Source organism: Schistocerca cancellata, chromosome 1 (assembly GCF_023864275.1).
Source record: "Schistocerca cancellata isolate TAMUIC-IGC-003103 chromosome 1, iqSchCanc2.1, whole genome shotgun sequence".
NCBI lineage: Eukaryota > Metazoa > Arthropoda > Insecta > Orthoptera > Acrididae > Schistocerca > Schistocerca cancellata.
Window position 1 is genome coordinate 1,047,153,038 of NC_064626.1, and position 20,515 is coordinate 1,047,173,552.

General features: G+C 40.9%; 1 protein-coding gene across 1 annotated transcript in view; it reads right to left on the minus strand.

Moving 5' to 3' along the window:
* LOC126125300 (DC-STAMP domain-containing protein 2) overlaps positions 1 to 20,515 on the minus strand; it is a 288,281-nt gene that overhangs the window by 128,080 nt on the left and 139,686 nt on the right. The window contains exons 8-10 of the mRNA XM_049915133.1: positions 18,946 to 19,159; positions 14,810 to 14,963; positions 49 to 217 (exon numbers count right to left, since the gene is read on the minus strand). Coding sequence (XP_049771090.1) covers positions 49 to 217; positions 14,810 to 14,963; positions 18,946 to 19,159 — 537 coding nt within the window. The remainder of the gene's footprint in view (positions 1 to 48; positions 218 to 14,809; positions 14,964 to 18,945; positions 19,160 to 20,515) is intronic.

Here is a 20,515-nt window from a genome sequence, read left to right on the forward strand (position 1 = left end):
CTGCTGATATTTCATACAACCTAGTTAAATTAAAGGAACTTAACCTACCTTGAATCTTAGAAGTGAATCGACCATGTTGATGGATCTTGTCAAGAATCCAATATAGACAATAATCATAAGCCATTAATATTAATATTTTTATCGTTATGTGAATCACAAATGATACAGATCGAGTAAGCCTCAGCTTCTCGCTGCCACTCAGACGTAGAGTAACCATCTGTAACAATGCACAACTTACAGTATTCTGATGTTACTTCTTATAATTAATGCTGTTTTGCTATTTCTTTTTGTGCTCTCTCTATGTCCCCCCCCCCCCCCCCCCCCCCTCCTTCAGTGACAACCATTGTCACAAATATTGACCATCTCTGGAATCTAACATCAGCAGCACCCAATCTCAGACTTTTTCAACCTGTAAAATATGTTAGGACATGGTCGTGAGGACAATGGGTGCCAAAGCTGAGGGTAGGAAGTAGGAGAATATTAGTACTGGGTACTGTGTTACTGATTTCTTTTATGCCGGCAATGGAAAGTAATCAGAGAAGGTCAATATAAGGTTCTCCTTAAAAAACTACAGTCAGAAATGAACATTATCATTTGCTCACAGAGTCAATCAGAATGATCAGTATAATATGGCAAAGTATTGTATGTTATCGGTCTTTTTTAAATATTTTTCTGTACATGAAGTGCAGGAGATACAGGACAAATCATGTTATCCATGAGACACACATCAAACAAAATTTTGCATCACCTTGGTTCCGAGAGTTCTGGAACCTGAACAGAAAATTGAAATATAGATCAACATAAACATCATTTCTGCCCTTTTTATTGCTCATGAAAACCACACATTGCATGTTGTACCACCATACAGTGAGACCTTCAGAGGTGGTGGTCCAGAATGCTGTACACACCAGTACCTCTAATACCTAGTAGCACGTCCTCTTGCATTGATGTATGCCTGTATTCGTCGTGGCATACTATCCACAAGTTCATCAAGGCACTGTTGGTCCAGATTGTCCCACTCCTCAATGGCGAAATGGCATAGATCCCTCAGAGAGGTTGGTGGCTCACGTCATCCATAAACACCTCTTTTCAATCTATCCCAGGCATGTTCAATAGGGTTCACGTCTGGAGAACATGCTGGCAATTTTGTTATCCTAAAGGAAGCTATTCACAAAATGCGCAAAATGGGGGCACAAATTGTCGTCCATGAAGATGAACACCTCACCTATATGCTGCCAATATGGTAGCATGTTCGGTTGGAGGCTGGCATTCAAGTATTGTACAGCCGTTATGGCGCCTTTCGTGACCACCAGCGGAGCACGTTGGCCCAACATAATGCCATCCCAAAACAGCAGGGAACCTCCACCTTGAATGAGATTTTCACTCTGCAGCGGAGTGTGCACTGATATGAAACTTCCTGGCAGATTAAAACTGTGTGCCGGACCAAGACCCGAACTCCGGACCTTTGCCTTTCGCGGGCAACTGCTCTACCAACTGAGCTACCCAAGCATGACTCACGCCCTGTCCTCACAGATTTACTTCTGCCAGTATCTCGTTTCCTACCTTCCAAACTTTACAGAAGCTCTCCTGCGAACCTTGCAGAACTAGCACTCCTGAAAGAAAGGATACTGCGGAGACATGGCTTAGCCACAGCCTGGGGGATGTTTCCAGAATGAGATTTCACTCTGCAGCGGAGTGTGCGCTGATATGAAACTTCCTGGCAGATTAAAACTGTGTGCTGGACTGAGACATAATCCATAGGTAGCAGTCATCCACTGTAGTAGCAGCTCTTGGGCAGCCTGAGCGAGGCATGTCATCGACAGTTCCTGTCTCTCTGTATCTCCACCATGTCCGAACAACATCGCTTTGGTTCACTCCGAGACATCTGGACACTTCCCTTGTTGAGAGCCCTTCCTGGCAAAAAGTAACAATGTGGACACAATCGAACCGCAGTATTGACCATCTAGGCATGGTTGAACTAAAGACAACATGAGCCATGTACTTCCTTCCTAGCGGAATGACTGGAACTGATCGGCTGTGGGACCCCCTCCGTCTAATAGGCGCTGCTCATGCATGGTTGTTTACATCTTTGGGTGGCTTCAGTGACATCTCTGAACAGTGTTTGTGATACAATATCCACAGTCTACGTCTGTCTTCAGAAGCTCTTGGAACCGGAGTGATGCAAAACTTTTTTTTCTATGTATGTATGATATGATGGGTCCATCCTTCTGGATGACAATATGAATACATTTTTAAAATAGAGAATAGTGACAATTAAACATTTTTACAAATATTTTACAGTATATTATCTTAACAATGTTAGTAATAAAACTTTACTTTTTTCATTAAGTAGGTACTTGACATTTGCCACTCTACAGCATACACCCACAAGAGAAAAATTGTACTTTTGGTGCTAATAAAACAAGAAATACTTACAAGTATTTAAATTTAAGGATCAATAGCAACTACAAAGTCACTATACCACAATGCTTTATGGCTTCAAAAATTGATCTAGACTGTATCGGCACTTGTTTAAAATGTCCAGTTACATTGCTATGGAATGCTTGATTTTTGCATTCTTTAAAATGGTTGGGCAATTTCGTGTAAACCTTTCCATTTTGCTTCACTTTCATATATGAACATTCTGTACACAGTTGCAACTTCTTCCAGATACTGTATGTGTGAACATCCTGGTTGGGCAGTAGAGTGCAGCTCAATTGCAGGGAACCATTCAAATCATAGCAGGACATTTGACTCTATGGTACTAGATTTCCCCCATAAAAGCCATGGTCAGTATCCCTTTAATAAAACAAGACTAATGGGTAAAGACACTGGGTTTAAGATGATAGTGAAAGGAAGCACACCAAATGTAACCGCATTTTGATTTCTAAGAAGTGATTTTCTGTCATATCTGACAATGAGCTCGTTTACATTTAGGGAGTGTGTGGAGCACAGATAAGTTTCAGATTCATTTGAGGAATATCCTAATATCATGGTGGCAGACTGACATATGTAGGTATTAGAAAAGGCAGATGAATGGCTGTCTATGCTATTTGAATCTTTTTTTTTTATGGCTGGGATGAGATCCTGCAACTTGTCACATGATGATGTGCTAGTGGAGATAGATGATAGTGCTCACTGTCATAGAGTTCATATGGTGATGAAATTGTCACCAATATACGGATATCAATTATACAACTAGTGTGCTCCATGAATTGAAACCTACTGAATATTTCGTAATTCACTTTAAAACATATTAAGGTTATGCAAGCATTTCCTAGAATTGTTCCAGAGTGGGAGAGTTCTGTTGAGGAGCCTTAGGCCGTCAACTCTTCATTAATAATCTTACAGTATCCATGTCACACAGCACTGTCCACGTAACATTAGTTGGAACAATAATTGTGACTTTACATTTTCCTGGTCTATTTTAGGAATCTAAAAATTATCCCCTCATATTCTGAGGCAGATAGATGACAATTAAGGCACATTTCAACAAATGTTTTAAAATCTTCTCCTTGATAGTGTACAATTTAATGTCTGATCCAGTATGGTAAGTTGGCAGAAAGCTCATTTTCTGACAGTCTTTTTGTCCTGTTTATCTGCAACTCACATCTATATCTACATCTATACCCTTCAAACTACTGTGTGGTGCATGGCAGAGAGTATGTCCCATTGTACCAGTTATTAAGGTTTCTTCCTGTTCCATTTATATATGCAGTGTGGGAAGAAAGGTTGCTTCAATGCCTTTGTGCATGAAGTAATGATTCTAATCTTATCCTCATGATCCCTCTGTGAGCAATACATGAGAGATTGTAGTACATCCCTAGAGTAATCATTTAAAACCAGTTCTTGATACTTTTTCTTGCACCACCTGAACTCCCTCCACAACGAAATTCAGTTCACCATGGAGATGGAGCAAAACTGTCAGCAGCCATTCTTGGATGTTCTGGTATGGAGAAAACCAGATGGAACGCTGAGACACAGTGTCTATTAGCAGAAAATCCACACGAACCAGTACTTGTTAATACATATTTATTTTATTTTATTTTATTTACACGCCAAGTTCCGTAGGACCAAATTGAGGAGCAAATCTCCAAGGTCATGGAACGTATCAGTATATGAGATTACAACATAAAAGTAATAACAGATAAAAATAAATGCTCATGAACCTGAAAAAAATCAATCCATAAGTTTAAGTAAACACTATCAGCAATACAATAAGAATCAGCTTACTTTTTCAAGAAACTCCTCGACAGAATAGAAGGAGTGACCCATGAGGAAACTCTTCAGTTCAAATTTGAAAGCGCGTGGATTACTGCTAAGATTTTTGAATTCGAGTGGCAGCTTATTGAAAATGGATGCAGCAGTGTACTGCACACCTTTTTGCACAAGAGTTAAGGAAGTCCAATCCAAATGCAGGTTTCATTTCTGCCGAGTATTAACCAAATGAATGCTGCTTATTCTTGGGAATAAACTAATATTGGTAACAAGAAATGACAATAAGGACTATACACATTGAGAGGCCAATGTCAAACTACCCAGATTCGTGAACAGAGGTCGAGAAGAGGTTCATGAACTCACACCACTTAATGCCCGAACTGCCCATTTCTGAGCCAAGAATATCCTTGTAGGATGGGAAGAGTTACCCCAAAATATAATACCATATGACATAAGCGAATGAAAATAAGAAAAGTAGACTGATTTTCGTGTCGAAGTATCACTCACTTTTGATACCGTTCAAATAGTAAAAATGGCAGTATTAAGTCTTTGAACAAGATCCTGAACATGGGATTTCCATGACAGCTTACTATCTATCCGAACACCTAGAAATTTGAACTGTTCAGATTCACTAATCATATGCCCATTCTGTCAAATTAAAATGTCAGGTTTTGTTGAATTGTGTGTTAGAAACTGTAAAAACTGAGTCTTACTGTTATTTAATGTTAGTTTATTTTTTACAAGCCATGAACTGAGTTCATGTACTGCACTATTTGATACCGAGCCAATGTTGCATACAACATCCTTTAATACCAAGCTAGTATCATCAGCAAACAGAAATATTTTAGAGTTCCCTGTAATACTAGAGGGCGTATCATTTATTTAAATAAGAAACAGGAACGGCCCCAACACTGATCCCTGGGGCACCTGCCACTTGACAGTACCCCACTCAGATACCACATCACAGCCATTATCAACATTGTGAATAATGATCTTTTGCTGCTTGTTGCTAAAATAAGAGGTGAACCAATTGTGAGCTACTCCCCATATTCTGTAAAGGTCCTACTTCTGGAGCAATATTTTGTAATCAACACAATCAAATGCCTCAGTTAAAAAACTCTCTATTGCTGTTGGATTAACTTTCCTATATAGTCTGTAATTAAATGTGACTGTTTGAGTACTAAAAGCTTTCAGTGTTAAAATTTGTGCATCATGGTTTGAAAGGCCATTCACCCTTTTACTAACAGAATGCCCATCCAGTAACGAAGAATGAATAAAAATATAGTCTACGGCTCTGCTACTGTTCCCCTGCACCCTCGGAAAACATAGTCTTCATCAGATCATATGAATTTATGAGATCTACCAACATACTTTTTCTTGCACCATCATACACAAAATTTATACTGAAGTCACCACATATAACTAATTTCTGGTACTGCCTACAAAGTGAGTCAAGAATCCTCTCTAGCTTGAGCAGAAATGCTCTGAAGTCAGAGTTAGGGGACCTATAAACAACAGCAATAGGAAGTTTAGTTTTACTAAATTCAACTGCCCCTGCACAACATTCAAATATCTGTTCAGTGCAGTGCCGTAATATGCCTATGGACTCAAATGAAATACTGTTTTTTACATACATAACCACTCCTCAATCCCGCAAGGAACTCCTTGAAAAACAGCCAGCTAATCTGTATCCTTATGGAGAGTCACCTAATCTAATCTAAAAAAAAAAAAAAAAATAAATAAAATAAAATAAAATAAAATAAATAAAAAAGAAGAAGAAGATTGGAACTTCCTTCCTGGAGGACATACCAATGTCCTTCTAAAGAAGAAAGGATACTTGGTCTAAAAGAAGTCACAAACAAGTCTTACCTGGAAAACAGGATGCAGAAGATAGAGATAGTTCACACATCTGCTCATGATAAATTTCTAGTGAAACAATTGTTGGACAAGAAACCTATAAACATGGTTGTTCTGCAGAGTAGTGTATTGGGTCTAAATCTGTTCGTAATACACTCCTGCAAATGGAAAAAAGAACACATTGACACCGGTGTGTCAGACCCACCATACTTGCTCCTGACACTGCGAGAGGGCTGTACAAGCAATGATCACACGCACGGCACAGCGGACACACCAGGAACCGCGGTGTTGGCCGTCGAATGGCGCTAGCTGCGCAGCATTTGTGCACCGCCGCCGTCAGTGTCAGCCAGTTTGCCGTGGCATACGGAGCTCCATCGCAGTCTTTAACACTGGTAGCATGCCGCGACAGTGTGGACGTGAACCGTATGTGCAGTTGACGGACTTTGAGCGAGGGCGTATAGTGGGCATGCGGGAGGCCGGGTGGACGTACCGCCGAATTGCTCAACACGTGGGGCGTGAGGTCTCCACAGTACATCGATGTTGTCGCCAGTGGTCGGCGGAAGGTGCACGTGCCCGTCGACCTGGGACCGGACCACAGCGGCGCACGGATGCACGCCAAGACCGTAGGATCCTACGCAGTGCCGTAGGGGACCGCACCGCCACTTCCCAGCAAATTAGGGACACTGTTGCTCCTAGGGTATCGGCGAGGACCATTCGCAACCGTCTCCATGAAGCTGGGCAATGGTCCTGCACACCGTTAGGCCGTCTTCCGCTCACGCCCAACATCGTGCAGCCCGCCTCCAGTGGTGTCGCGACAGGCGTGAATGGAGGGACAAATGGAGACGTGTCGTCTTCAGCAATGAGAGTCGCTTCTGCCTTGGTGCCAATGATGGTCGTATGCGTGTTTGGCGCCGTGCAGGTGAGCGCCACAATCAGGACTGCATACGACCGAGGCACACAGGGCCAACACCCGGCATCATGGTGTGGGGAGCGATCTCCTACACTGGCCGTACACCACTGGTGATCGTCGAGGGGACACTGAATAGTGCACGGTACATCCAAACCATCATCGAACCCATCGTTCTACCATTCCTAGACCGGCAAGGGAACTTGCTGTTCCAACAGGACAATGCACGTCCGCATGTATCCCATGCCACCCAACGTGCTCTAGAAGGTGTAAGTCAACTACCCTGGCCAGCAAGATCTCCGGATCTGTCCCCCATTGAGCATGTTTGGGACTGGATGAAGCGTCGTCTCACGCGGTCTGCACGTCCAGCACGAACGCTGGTCCAACTGAGGCGCCAGGTGGAAATGGCATGGCAAGCCGTTCCACAGGACTACATCCAGCATCTCTACGATCGTCTCCATGGGAGAATAGCAGCCTGCATTGCTGCGAAAGGTGGATATACACTGTACTAGTGCCGACATTGTGCATGCTCTGTTGCCTGTGTCTATGTGCCTGTGATTCTGTCAGTGTGATCATGTGATGTATCTGACCCCAGGAATGTGTCAATAAAGTTTCCCCTTCCTGGGACAATGAATTCACGGTGTTCTTATTTCAATTTCCAGGAGTGTATATAGCAATGACTTTACAGTTAGTACAAGGCACAGAGAAAAAGTTCTCTTCGCTGATGACAGCAACATTGTAGTTACTGATAAAACACCAGAACCCCCTTTTAGAGAAAGCAAAGAAACTCTCAAGGATGTTTATGATGGGCAGTGTGCATTAAATTAAAATGAACATTAGGAAAACAGTATCCACTTTAGCATAAAGAGGGAATATTGTTCTGTTGGATCACACATAAGTGATACATTGATAGATGGCCTAACAAGCAGAAGGTGTTTAGGGATTAAAATTGAAACTCACACACATGACCACTGTCTCTGGCTGCCAAGACCAGAGTGTGAGTAACTGCACATGATGGGAGAAGCAATCTCAGCTTGCAAGATTGCTCCTTTCAGAAAGATTTTTGGGTGAAAGCTTATTTACTTAGCAGCCTATTTATTGAGTCAATCTGTGATTCAACTTTTCCACTATATGGTGAGCAGAGATCTACCTTATTCATAATATTGTCACTATATATATCCTCCACTGGAACTATTACTTAGCACTGATTTTCTTGTTCTTCTTGTTTTCCATGCACTTCCTCTTCATTTTTGGGGCTGTCTTCGTTCTTGTGTCCATGTGTTTTTAACTTTCAAATTTGTTCCTGTTGTGTTCTTGGGAATTAAGTTATGTTTGCCACAGAATTTCATACATCTTTTCTGTGCATGTGAGGAGAACCACTCGGTCAGCGAACACAGTTCTTGTGAGTTGCACAGTCAAAGGTTACTTAGAGGATTCAGGGTAGTGGTTAATAATGAAAGGAGATAACTAAATCAAATCACACATTACACTAGTGTAATACTTTTGCAAGAACATCATGTCCAAGATGTATAGTGGATGACAGCAATGTCTTGTCAATCTCTTGAGTTCAACTTTCTCACTGATCATGAGTTGCTGCTGTCTCAGTTTTGCAGGTGGACAGAGGAGAGGGGTTGAAGATGGACTTTCTCAGCCAGGAGTCAGTTTTCAAAATGGACTAGAGTTAGTTTTCCAAACAGTATGGAGTTAGTGCAAGGGGTATAACAGTGAGTTCATACACCTCGAGTCATCAGTAGGGGTCCTTTATGTGTGCAGTGATGAAGAATAAATCTGTGTTTATATAAAAGAGCATTAAACAATAGAGACCAACTAATGAGGAAATGCAGTTGTTAAGATGCTGACCTCACAATTGAGAGGATGGAGATCATTCTGTCTGTCAATCTTGATGTAAGCTTTCAATTATTTTTCTAAGCCACTTCTGGCAAATGCTGGGATGTTTCCTTCATCAAGGCCATGGCCGACTGCCTGTCCTATTCTCTTAAAGCATACTTTTATATTCTCTCTCTCTCTCTCTCTCTCTCTCTCTCTCTCTCTCTCTCTCTCTCTCTCTCTCTCTCTGTGTGTGTGTGTGTGTGTGTGTGTGTGTGTGTGTGTGTGTGTGTGTGTTTTTGAGCTGTTTCTTTTCATTGTACAGGCTACCATAAATTGTTCATTTCTGATTTTCAAAGTTCTTGACTTTTCATGTACAAATATGAGAGATGCATGAACAGAACTGTAAATGTGGTGTCACCGCCAGACACCACACTTGCTAGGTGGTAGCCTTTAAATCGGCCGCGGTCCGTTAGTATACGTCGGACCCGCCTGTCGTCACTGTCAGTGATTGTAGACCGAGCGCCGCCACACAGCAGGTCTAGAGAGACTTCCTAGCACTCGCCCCAGTTGTACAGCCAACTTTGCTAGTGATGGTTCACTGACAAATTAGGCTCTCATTTGCCGAGACGATAGTTAGCATAGACTTCAGCTACGTCATTTGCTATGACCTAGCAAGGTGCCATTATCATTTGCTATTTATCTTGTGATGCATGTACCGTGAGACCAATGTTCACCAATTATGAATTAAAGTTAAGTATTCCAGTAGTTACTTACGTTCTTTGCTACTATAAATTCCCTTAACTGTTCCAGACCTCACGCCAGCCTGCGTGAGCTTAAACGCGTGCCTTTCGGCTTCCTCCTAGTGGCTTGGCTGTCTTGCCAAGCCACAACAGTAAATTCACCAAATCTACATCTTGCTTTCTACAAACTTTCTATGACTGCCCCTTTGGTCACACGACACCCATCCAAGCAATAGTCAAGTTTGTTCTATACCTTATGCAGAAGTCCCCTGTCAGTGGTCGTCACACATGCGTTCTCTAAGCTGTTTCATTGTTCTTGTAGTGGGGCAGGGGGGTTGGGTGGAGTGGGGATGTTGGGGGTTGAGAGGGGTGGGGGGGGGGTGTACATTAAGTCCTTAAAGTACCATTAAAGGAAACCATCAGAAGGTGTTAGGTCAGGCGACGCAGGGCAGTGGTCAGGCGACGCGGGGCACCACGAAACAGAACCGGATCATTTTCACCATTTCCCAAATCAGCAATATGAAAGTTTGTCATTTATGAAACACTGATGCTCCAATGAAGGGATGCCTTATCTTGTTTTAAGATGAAATCAGCAGCTAGTTGTGGAAACAACCACAACTGCAACATATTGAGGTAAGAGGTTCCATCCCAGTCTTCACAGGGATGATAAATGGCCCTCTTATATTATTTCACAGAATGCAGTTAATCTTAAAATACAAATCAGGCAGATGAGGTGCCAAAGTAAGGCAGAAACACACTATTAACACTCACTGGGTTAGCTATAAATTTGATCAAGGATTTGGAATCACAAAGTGCATCATTCATCAAGTGAGCGTAGTAGAATAGAAAGAAGGATGATACAAAAACTTTAAAGTCTCTTGGGCCTGCAGCCAGACTGATTGATCATTGCAGAATGAATTTTTGACAGTGTAACTTGCCATTATCATCAGGTAACTCCTGCTGACTGACATTCTGGACCAGAAGGGAAAATGTGTAGGTGAACATTAATAAAGCTGAGAAACTGCAGAGATGGATTACTGACTGGAAATAGAGGAAGGAAAATCCTATGAACATGTGTCCAGAAATGGACAGTGTGTGTTCAATGACAACAAATCATCCCAGAACACAGTAAAGAGCTGCACTCCATCCATATTACAACAGATGTTCAAAGTGGCCTCCACAGAATTGCAGGTGGTAGGGAAAGTAGTGATTGTCATGCAGGATACACATAATCATACTTTGGCTTACACTATGTTGGCAGCCACTTGCCTGGAGCAAGTTCTAAGATTTGTCTCAATATCCTGTAGAACCTGGTCCTCCAAATTTGATGTACACAAAGTCTCCAAATTTGATGTACACAAAGTCTGCTGCCTCTCTGCAAGTTTGTCTTTCTGAAAGGACCCATGATCACACAGTTGCCTAAGAAGGGTTTGAAATGTTATGTGATGTGGTTGGTGTCTGTGATGGTACTAGTTTTGGTAGAGCTGTGCTGCCTCTTGATCATTTCCATCTACTTGACTGTACACTACACCATCTCGGCTTGTTCCCAACTTGAATACTGGACCATTCTGCTGCTTACAGTATGCTGCATCAATCACATAGCCTGCAACACACAAAGAACATAGACACTTGGTCAGAGGTGTGTGTGTGTGTGTGTGTGTGTGTGTGTGTGTGTGTGTGTGTGTTTGTGTGTGTGTGTATTAAACCTGGGACCTAGAAATGACAGAGAGGCTTCATCTCACTGTAGCCCTCAGTGGTTCACAACCCACAGAAGGCCACAGCAGTCCACCAACCCTACTGCCACCCCACAACGTAACCCCCCCCCCCGGGAACATCTTGTAAGAGACGAGTGTAACCCCAGACGTTTGCGTGGTAGAGTAATGATGGTGTACACGCACATGGAAAGACAGTGTTTATGCAGCAATCGCCGACATAGTGTAACTGATGTGGAATAAGGGGAACTAGCCCGCATTCGCCGAGGCAGAAGGAGAACTGCCTTAAAAAACATCCAAAGGCTGGCTGGCACACTGGACCTCAACACTATTCCATGGGACGGATTTGTGCCAGGGACTGGCATGCCTTTCTGCTCAGGAAGCAGTGAGTTAGACCGCGTGGCTAGCCAGGCGGGCTTGGACAGAGGTACCGCCATTCACCAGCACCATCTACCGTGCCAATGATGCATTTATGGACACATGTTCATATTAATTTTTTTCCTCCATTTTTCCTCCATTCCCAGTTAGGAATCCATCCCTGCAGTTTGTCAGTTTTATTGATGTTCACCCTGTATATACCAATCGCCTCCCTCCATCCATTGACCCTGTGTATGTACTGCATGATGTGCCAGCCACTGTGATGGGGATAGGTCATGCTTGGGAGCTGAGTGGCAGTCCTCAGTCTGCACTCCACATTCACCATGCTCTGTGTTCCTTTTCCACTGCTTCTGGAGAATTTTCAGTGTTGAGATTGTCCTTATTGATGAAGTTTGTACCCAGATTTTGATAGCCTCCTTGTATACACTATCCCAACAGTGGGATGTTTTGTGCAGAATTATTGTGTCTTCATATTAACTTCTGTGGTTTGTTTCAAGGCAGTGTTCAACAATTGCTGAATTTGTGGGCTGCTTGAGGTCAGTGTGCTATTTGTGTTCCATGCACCTTTCTTCAAATGTGCGAATGGTTTGTCCAACATATGCACTCCTGCACTTGCATGGTATGTAATACACGCCATATTTCTAGAGTACAAAGTTGTCTTTTACTATCCCTAAAAGGGATTTTGTCTTTGTCAGTTGGTAGTACACACATTTAATATTCTGTCATTGTAAAATTCTACCAACTTTTCCAGATATGTTGCCCTCATTGGATTTAGGGCTATCTTTTTCGGCTGATCTTCATCAGGTGTTGGCTTTGGTGTTGTCTTTTACTTGAAGATGTGTTGAATTTGGCAGTCATTACAGTCATTTTTCAGAACATGTTCCTGAGATGTTTCAGTTTTGGTTTTAGACTTTCTTTGTGGGAGATCACATGAGCTCTGTGGACCAGCATGTTTAGATCTTCCTCCCTTTGTGAGGGGTGGTGACAGCTAGAGGCATAAAAGTACTGGTTCATGTGGATTTTCTTCTAATAGACAGTGTGTCTCAGTGTTCCATCTGGCTTTCTCCATACCAGAACATCCAAGAATGGCTGCTGACAGTTTTGCTCCATCTCCATGGTGAACTGAATTTTGCTGTGGAGAGAGTTCAGGTGGTGCAAGAAAACTTGAATCTCATTTTTCCCACGAGGCCAAATGATGAACGTATCATCAACATATCTGTAAAAGGCTGTCGGTTTTAATGGTGCTGCATCCAGCACCTTGTCCTCAAAGTCTTCCACGTACATATCGGCCACCACAGGTGACAGGGGACTATCCATAGTCACGCCATCAGTCTGTTCATAGCAATGTCCACCAAAAAGAAAATATGTGGACACAAGCACAAAATTGAAAATTTGGTGAATGAGGGCCCAAATTTCTTTTCCATATGTGCCAGTGACTCCTTGAGTGGAACTTTGGCGAAAAGTGACACAATGTCGAAACTGACCATGAGATCTGAGCTGGCCAATCTGAGTCTCTGTAGCCTTTCTGCAAACTGAGCTGAGTTCTTGATGTTGTGTTCACATTTGCCACATGGACTCGAAACTAGTGACAAGTGTTTTGCAAGGTGGTATGTTGATGCGCCTATTGAACTCATTATGGGTCTTAGAGGTGTGCCCTGCTTGCTTATCTTTGGAAGCCTAGAGCCTAGGTGGTGCAGCAGCGTGTGGCCGAAATTCATTCGGGGGCGGGGGTGGGGGGTGGGGGGGGTGGGGGGGGGGAGGGAAAAGAGAGAGAGAGAGAGAGAGAGAGAGATTTTTTTGGGGATGGAAGGGTGCTGAATTTAGAACAAAGAATGAAGCACAGAGGGGGCTATAGAAGAGAAAGAAAGTATGTGAGAACTGGAAATATAGGATAAGTTGGAAAGAACATTAATTCAACAAAATTCATTTAAATTAAATGTTGAAGAAACAGCTAAAGCTTGCACACATTGTATAGAGTCAAGTTGCAGCGCACATTTTTTAATTTTCATGTTATTTTTTTTACCTGAAATTGGCTAACATCAACGCTGTTGATGAACCAATTGTAATGAAGGACTATTAAGAGAGAGAAATCACATTCACTCTGGTGTCCACGTTGGGACTTACAAATGGAATAAGAAGTAGCTCTCAGATCCTGTTACATGTAAGTTGTATGGCAAGACTATATGGCAGCAGGTATACAAATATACCTGGTTTTGTGTATTGGACATTTACTAGGTTAGCATCCAGCTTTCAGGTTTGTACACTGGCCAAGATTTGACTACTGAAGTGTTATGGGTCCAGTTATGGGTTGTAACAGAGTCAACTACTTCACTAATGAAGTCTCACACTGATGCTCTTCATTATAACTTTTACCCTGATTATTTTCTTACAGTTGCCTTCTCACACGCTCCTGAAGCTGTGGACTTGCTATGGCATACCATGCCCTGTACCATGTGATTTCCTTTGCAGTTACAGAGGGTCGAGGGCTCTAAGAGACCTCACATCTACATCAATGTACTACAAGATGATGAAGCTGCTTCTTCTCTCTGTATTTTGTTGCTCTTATATAACAATTACAATGTTTGTTGAACAGATCCATTATTTATCAGAACAACATCAACGATTCAAATCTCGCAACAGAACAGAAGAGAATGACACTTCTCTTCAGGTTCGTTCAACTATTTACGAGTGTTCTCATTGAAGGCAGCACCTCTTGTTTGCTGCCTTCCAAAACAACATGAAGCCATGACGCCTAACCATAAGTGACCCCTTTACAGCAGGTAAAGACACTGTCACACCTAGGTAATGTTCTCTGCTCATGTGTTTTTCTTCAATTCTGTACAATCAGCAAGCCAGCAGGTGTACAATGTAAAGTTCTCTGCATGATAACTACATAAACATTTTTACACAAACATCTTTCACCTGAAGGCGATACAGAGGTGGAATTACTTGTTACATCACATTATGACTTCACAGGTGTAGACGGAGGATAACATTATTGTAGCAGTGTAGGAACTATTTCTGCATTGATTAGTATTATTCCCTTTTTCTTTAACTCAACAAACTGAAAGAATGATCAATCACATTCACAGAAAGTGACTGTCTATGCAGCTCACAAGAAATCTTTAAACTATATTGTAGTAAAATTTAATTTTTATGAAAGTTACCGTAATGTATTTCCTCTTTTCACGATTTTTTAATGGAAGTATGGTTTCATGACCTAACCTAGAACGGTTCTCATCCAGTTTGTAGAATTCCTTTGTTATATACCGGTTGTCATATTTATCATTGGTCATATACTTTCTCCAGTAATACACTGCTCTGTAAGAAATAAAAAGTCATGAATAAATTGGATCAAAATATTTTATTGCATCTGGAAAACATGTAGATGTAGAAGCAGAAAGCAAAATAAGTATGGAAACTACAAAGTATATCAACAGATATTAGTTAAAGGCACTTTTCATTCCAACAGGGCAAAAGAATAAACATATAATCTTTGACAAAAATTTAAAAAAAAATTATGCAAGAAAACAAGCATAAAATTAATAAAACCACTATCCTCATTATTTATTGGTCCATTTTGATCAATTATAGTCTTTATTGGTATAGTGGATGATAAATTTTCCTTTAAAAATTTGAGTCACAAATTTAAAATACTAAGCAGCTCGGACAGCAGAAGTTTCAAATAATTTGAATTTATAGAATGAAATTCTCACTCTGCAGCGGAATTACCCTGATATAAAACTTACTGGCAGATTAAAATTGTGCCAAGAGTGAGACTCAAACTCAGGACCGTTGCCTTTCATGAGCAAGTGCCTTATAAAGTCTTGGGCTGACACACAATTTTAAAATGCCAAGATGTTTCACATCAGTGTGAACTCCACTGCAGAGTGAAAATTTCACTCTGGAAACATCTGCCAGGATATAGCTAAGCCATGTTTCCCCAATATCCTATAATATCCTTTCTTACAGGAGTGCTAGTCTTGCAAGTTTCACAGGAGAGCTTCTGTGGTATTTGAAAGGTAGGAGACGAACTACTGGCAGAAGTAAAGCTGCAAGGACAGTTTGTGAGTTTTGCTTGGGCAGCTCGGTCAGTAGAGCATTTGCCCATGAAAAGCAGAGGTCCTGAGTTCAAGTCTCAGTCTGGCACACAGTTTTAAGCTGCCAGGAAGTTTCAATTTGAAATTCAAATGCTCCTGGATTTCTACAGATTTATCTTGACATCTTTGTGATCTAGTCTCAAGGTGAAGAAGAACTACTCTGCAAGTCTTTTGAGGGTAGCTACAAATGGAAAGAGAAAAAGTGTTAGACCTAGCAGTGAAGAAGCTGATAAAATTATTGAATAAAAAAGAACCAGATGAGAGAGACAATCTCCATCAAGTATACAATATGATGGTAATAACCATCTCCCAATCATAAGTCTAGTCAAAGATGGAGGTAGATATGAAAACACCCCCTGCTGAGGAAAATCAGAATGAATATATTCAAAATGTGGTGTGAATTTACTTTCTTTTGCCTTCTACGAGGGCTGTTCAATAAAGAATGATCTTAATTTGTTTTATGTTCATAATTTCTCAAGCTAAAATTTAATCTTATTGTATTTTGTTAGCTTAATGTGCAACAAACACGCTGTAGTAGTTTCTTTGTTGTGACTCCTTGTTCCCACCTGTGAGCAGCAGGCAAGGTCAGACATGTTCAGTATCGCCTACCGCTGCAATGGAGGTAACACGTGAGGAACAATATGCGGCTTTGAAGTTCTGCTTTTGTCTCAACAAATCATCAGTTGAGGCCTATACAATGTTACAGGAGGCCTATGGCAAGTCTGTTGTCCCTACAGCACAGCTCGAAGATGGTTTAAAATTTTTAAAGATGGGACACAATGAATTTCAAAGGAAGGTGGTTCAAATGGTTCATATGGCTCTAAGCACTATGGGACTTAACATCTGAGGTCATCAGTCCCCTAGACTTAGAACTACTTAAACCTAAATAACCTAAGAACATCACACACATCCATGCCCAAGGCAGGATTCGAACCTGCGACCATAGCAGCTGCATGGTTGTGGACTGAAGCACCTAGAACCGCTCGGCTACAGTGGTCGGCAAAGGAAGGTGGACCCGTTGCTCCAGTTACTGCTCTTATGGAAGAAAACATCAACACCGCTGCTGTCATTGTGAGAGAGGACCGACGAATTACCTGAGGATCACTTTCTGAAATTCTGAACATTTTATTGGATGCAACCCACATGTTGGTGATAGAAAAATTACACATGACATGTGTTTGTGTGTGATGGGTTCCAAGACCGTTGATTCCTGAACAAAAGGACATTCGCGTGCAGGTCTGCATGCAGTTAAAGTTGATGTTGGAGGAAGATCCGGAGTTTCTTTCAAATGTAATCACTGCTGATGAAACTTGGCTAGATCATTTTGATCCTGAGAGCAAACAGCAAAGCTCAGTGTGGAAATCTCCTTCATCACCAAAAAAGTGTTTGCTTCTGCTGGGAAAGTTATGGTCATCTCATTCTTTGATATTCATGGAATGGTTTATCAGCATGTTGTACCTGCACACACATCAGTAACTGGGCAATACTACAGGTATGCCATGAAAACATTGCAAGTCCATTTCAGGTGCAAAATTCCAAATTTCCATGAAGCAGGCTGGATGCTGCACCATGATAATGCACGGCCACATATTGCCAATGTTGTTGCTCATTATCTTGTAAAAATCAACGTGGAGTGCATCCCTCACCCTCCCTACAGTCCGGATTTAGCTCCATGTGACTTTTTTCTATTCCCTAACATGAAGAAATGCCTTTGTGGGAGGCATTATCAATCATCAGAAGCAGTGGTGAAGGCTGCAGAGACGATTTTGAAGGACCTCTCAAAAAATGGTTTCCAGCATGTATTTGAAGACTGGCAAAAATGCTGTGACAAATGTATCGCATTCATGGGAGGCTACTTTGAGAAGGACCATCAAAATTATGAGGATGAGTTAAGGTATGTTTCCAAAACAATTATGATCATTCTCTATTGAACAGCCCTTACACATGGCATAATAATGACTCAAATTTTTTCCAGAATATTCATCAGTTTCCCAGTGAAGGTTAATATACAGTAATAGTTATAAATGACTTTTCCATGAGCAGCAGTCCGCAAGCACGGACTTCCAATTATTGATCTAAGCAGAAGCTACAAAGATTTCAACTTGATTTTTTAATTTTTATGCACATTACAACCCCCCCCCCCTCCCCCCTTTTCTTCATATTTTACATACCTCGAAATGGGCTGCTAATTTATAGGATGGGTGAGTCTCACTGCTCTAGTCATAAATAAATTGGAAAAAAGAAGTATTTTGTAACAGAGTAATCCCCCCCCCCCTCATGGGCTGAACAGGACTTGTTAACTTTTGGATGATCTTTTTTATGAAAAAGGAAGAGATTACAATTTAAAAAATTATTACAATGTCACATGCCCTATGAAAATACATTTTAACAATGTAGGAAAAGACAGACTGCCACTTACTGTAAAGAAGAGACATCAAGTTGCAGACAGCCACAATTGAAAGACACTTACATAAAGCTTTTGACCACAGCCTTCATCAGTAAAAGACACACACACACACAATTCACAATCATAAGCAAGCCCACCACACACACACACAACCACCAACTGTTGGTGGAGCCCTTTATGGTAAAGACACTATGTTTTATGTGTATGACCTAAGAGATAGAAACTGTTCTAAAATTATGAGACAAATGAATAAGTTACAAAGGGTTGTGGAAAGATATAGTGTTAATTTATGCCAAAACCCATATTAAGTCACATATATTTTATGCAGTTCTGTTTTAGTCTGTTGTACAATTATCCTGCAATAGAGTCTTTTAGAAATGGCCTTTTTCTTGTTTCAGAAAAAAGAGGATTACTGCACAGTTGAAAACAATATTAAAAGAAAGTACCTGTATTACCATGGTACTAGCTTATAGATTAGTATCCACCTACATTTCAAATTGACTATGATTGAGTAAATAGGTAATTGTTGTAGTTATATACTCAAAGCATGGAAGTTGTGATGACCAGTAGACCTGCATTTGAGTATAAATTATGCTGTTAATTTCCTGCATGAAGAGCATACTGTTGTAAAAAGTTGAAGTCAGGTGATAAATTTGATCCAAAGAAAACACAGTTGGTAAACAGTGATTCATTTGTGCAAAGCAAAAGAGAAAACAAGTGAAGCAAATATTGGAATTGCAATATGCCAAAATTATAATGTTTGGGTACACTTACAGCTTAATTTCCCATGACATACCTGAAAAATATGATGAGAAAAAATAGACTTGCCACTAGGCTAATTTTATCAAAGATAGAGGAAATTACAGCAGCTCGTTCCTTAACTTCTGCTGTAATCTCAGCTGCTACTTCTTTTAAGGTCTTTGATTGTTCTGTCTCAAAATCATATGAATGTTTAAAATCAACAGAAACATAAAATATGTTCTTCAAACGCCACAAGAACTCTCGTAACTCTGTGGACCGAGAAACAAAACACTACATTATAGTAAAGTGTACTGCATACAGACACAATGGATACTCAATGTCTTTTGTAATGATGGAAATCTTTCAAGAATGTTTAGATGGTCACAACACACAATTTACATAACAATTTACATCAATTTACATAAGATAGGTTTCTGATAAATGTAATTCAGCAGAGACAGATATCTTGTAAAGATTATTGTACTGTCCTCTTATATTCTACTATTTTGCTGTGAGGACACTAGCAACACAGATTTCTGCCTATTCTGCAAGTCTCTGACATTTACATTCTAGAAAAATGCATGAATGTCCAGTGCCTTGTAATTTACATGATGCAGTCAAGTTCTATGACATCCCTCTCTGGTACTTCGGGCAGACAAAAATATGCAGTCTAGCTTAGAATATGTAAGCACTCCTTGCGTATGTGTGACACAGGTGGCAGCACTTAACAGCATGCAGAAATACAGTGCTGTGGCAAGAGTTATAAGTAATATGGGTACTACAAATAATGAAATTTTTATTATAAGAACAGTGAGTGATCTTTTTTTCCCACATGTGTGGTGCGACGCCCACAGAAACTCATTGCCAGTTGGGTGATACTAGTGGTGATAATGTCAAGAATGTGCAGAATCTGCATTTGTGAATGTGTTAGTTCAAATAAGGCCAAGCATCATATGACAACAAATTAAAATAACCTTGGCAGCACACCAGCTACATATGCAATTGGATTACTGATTGTGCCATTTCCATGGGATCCGAGCAAATAATCTTACATGATGACTTAAAAATAACAAAAATGTCCTGCTGGCAGGTGCCATAAATGGTAATGGACACCCCAAGACTGCTTGCATGACAATTTGTCAATTTTACATGTGATGAAGACATGTGATAATGGGTTGAATAGGAACTGTTTCTCAAAAAGTGTGACAATGGATGAGGCACAGAAGCTGTTTTTTGCCAATCCTAAGAAGTTAAGTGCCAGACACGTCAGTGGATGCACACAGACTCACTGCTATGAAAAACAAATTGGCAGAGGACAAGTTAGTCCAGTCAATGGAGGAAAAATAGGGGAAATAAATTGTGTACTCACAAACATTTGTATATTGATAGGAGGGAGAGCCACAGACAACAAATAAAATATCCTGACTGGTGTAGGGTATGCATGGTGGTGGAGAGAATTTGCAGATGACTGTTTAACATTTTTCTTGTGTAATTATTGTGAAAGATAGACTTATGAACTATTTAAATAAATACTATCTCCTTTCCAGTTGCCAGTTTGGTTTCCAATCAGGAAAAGGCACTTTGTCAGCAAGAACATATCTAATAAAACATGTTGTAGAAGGATT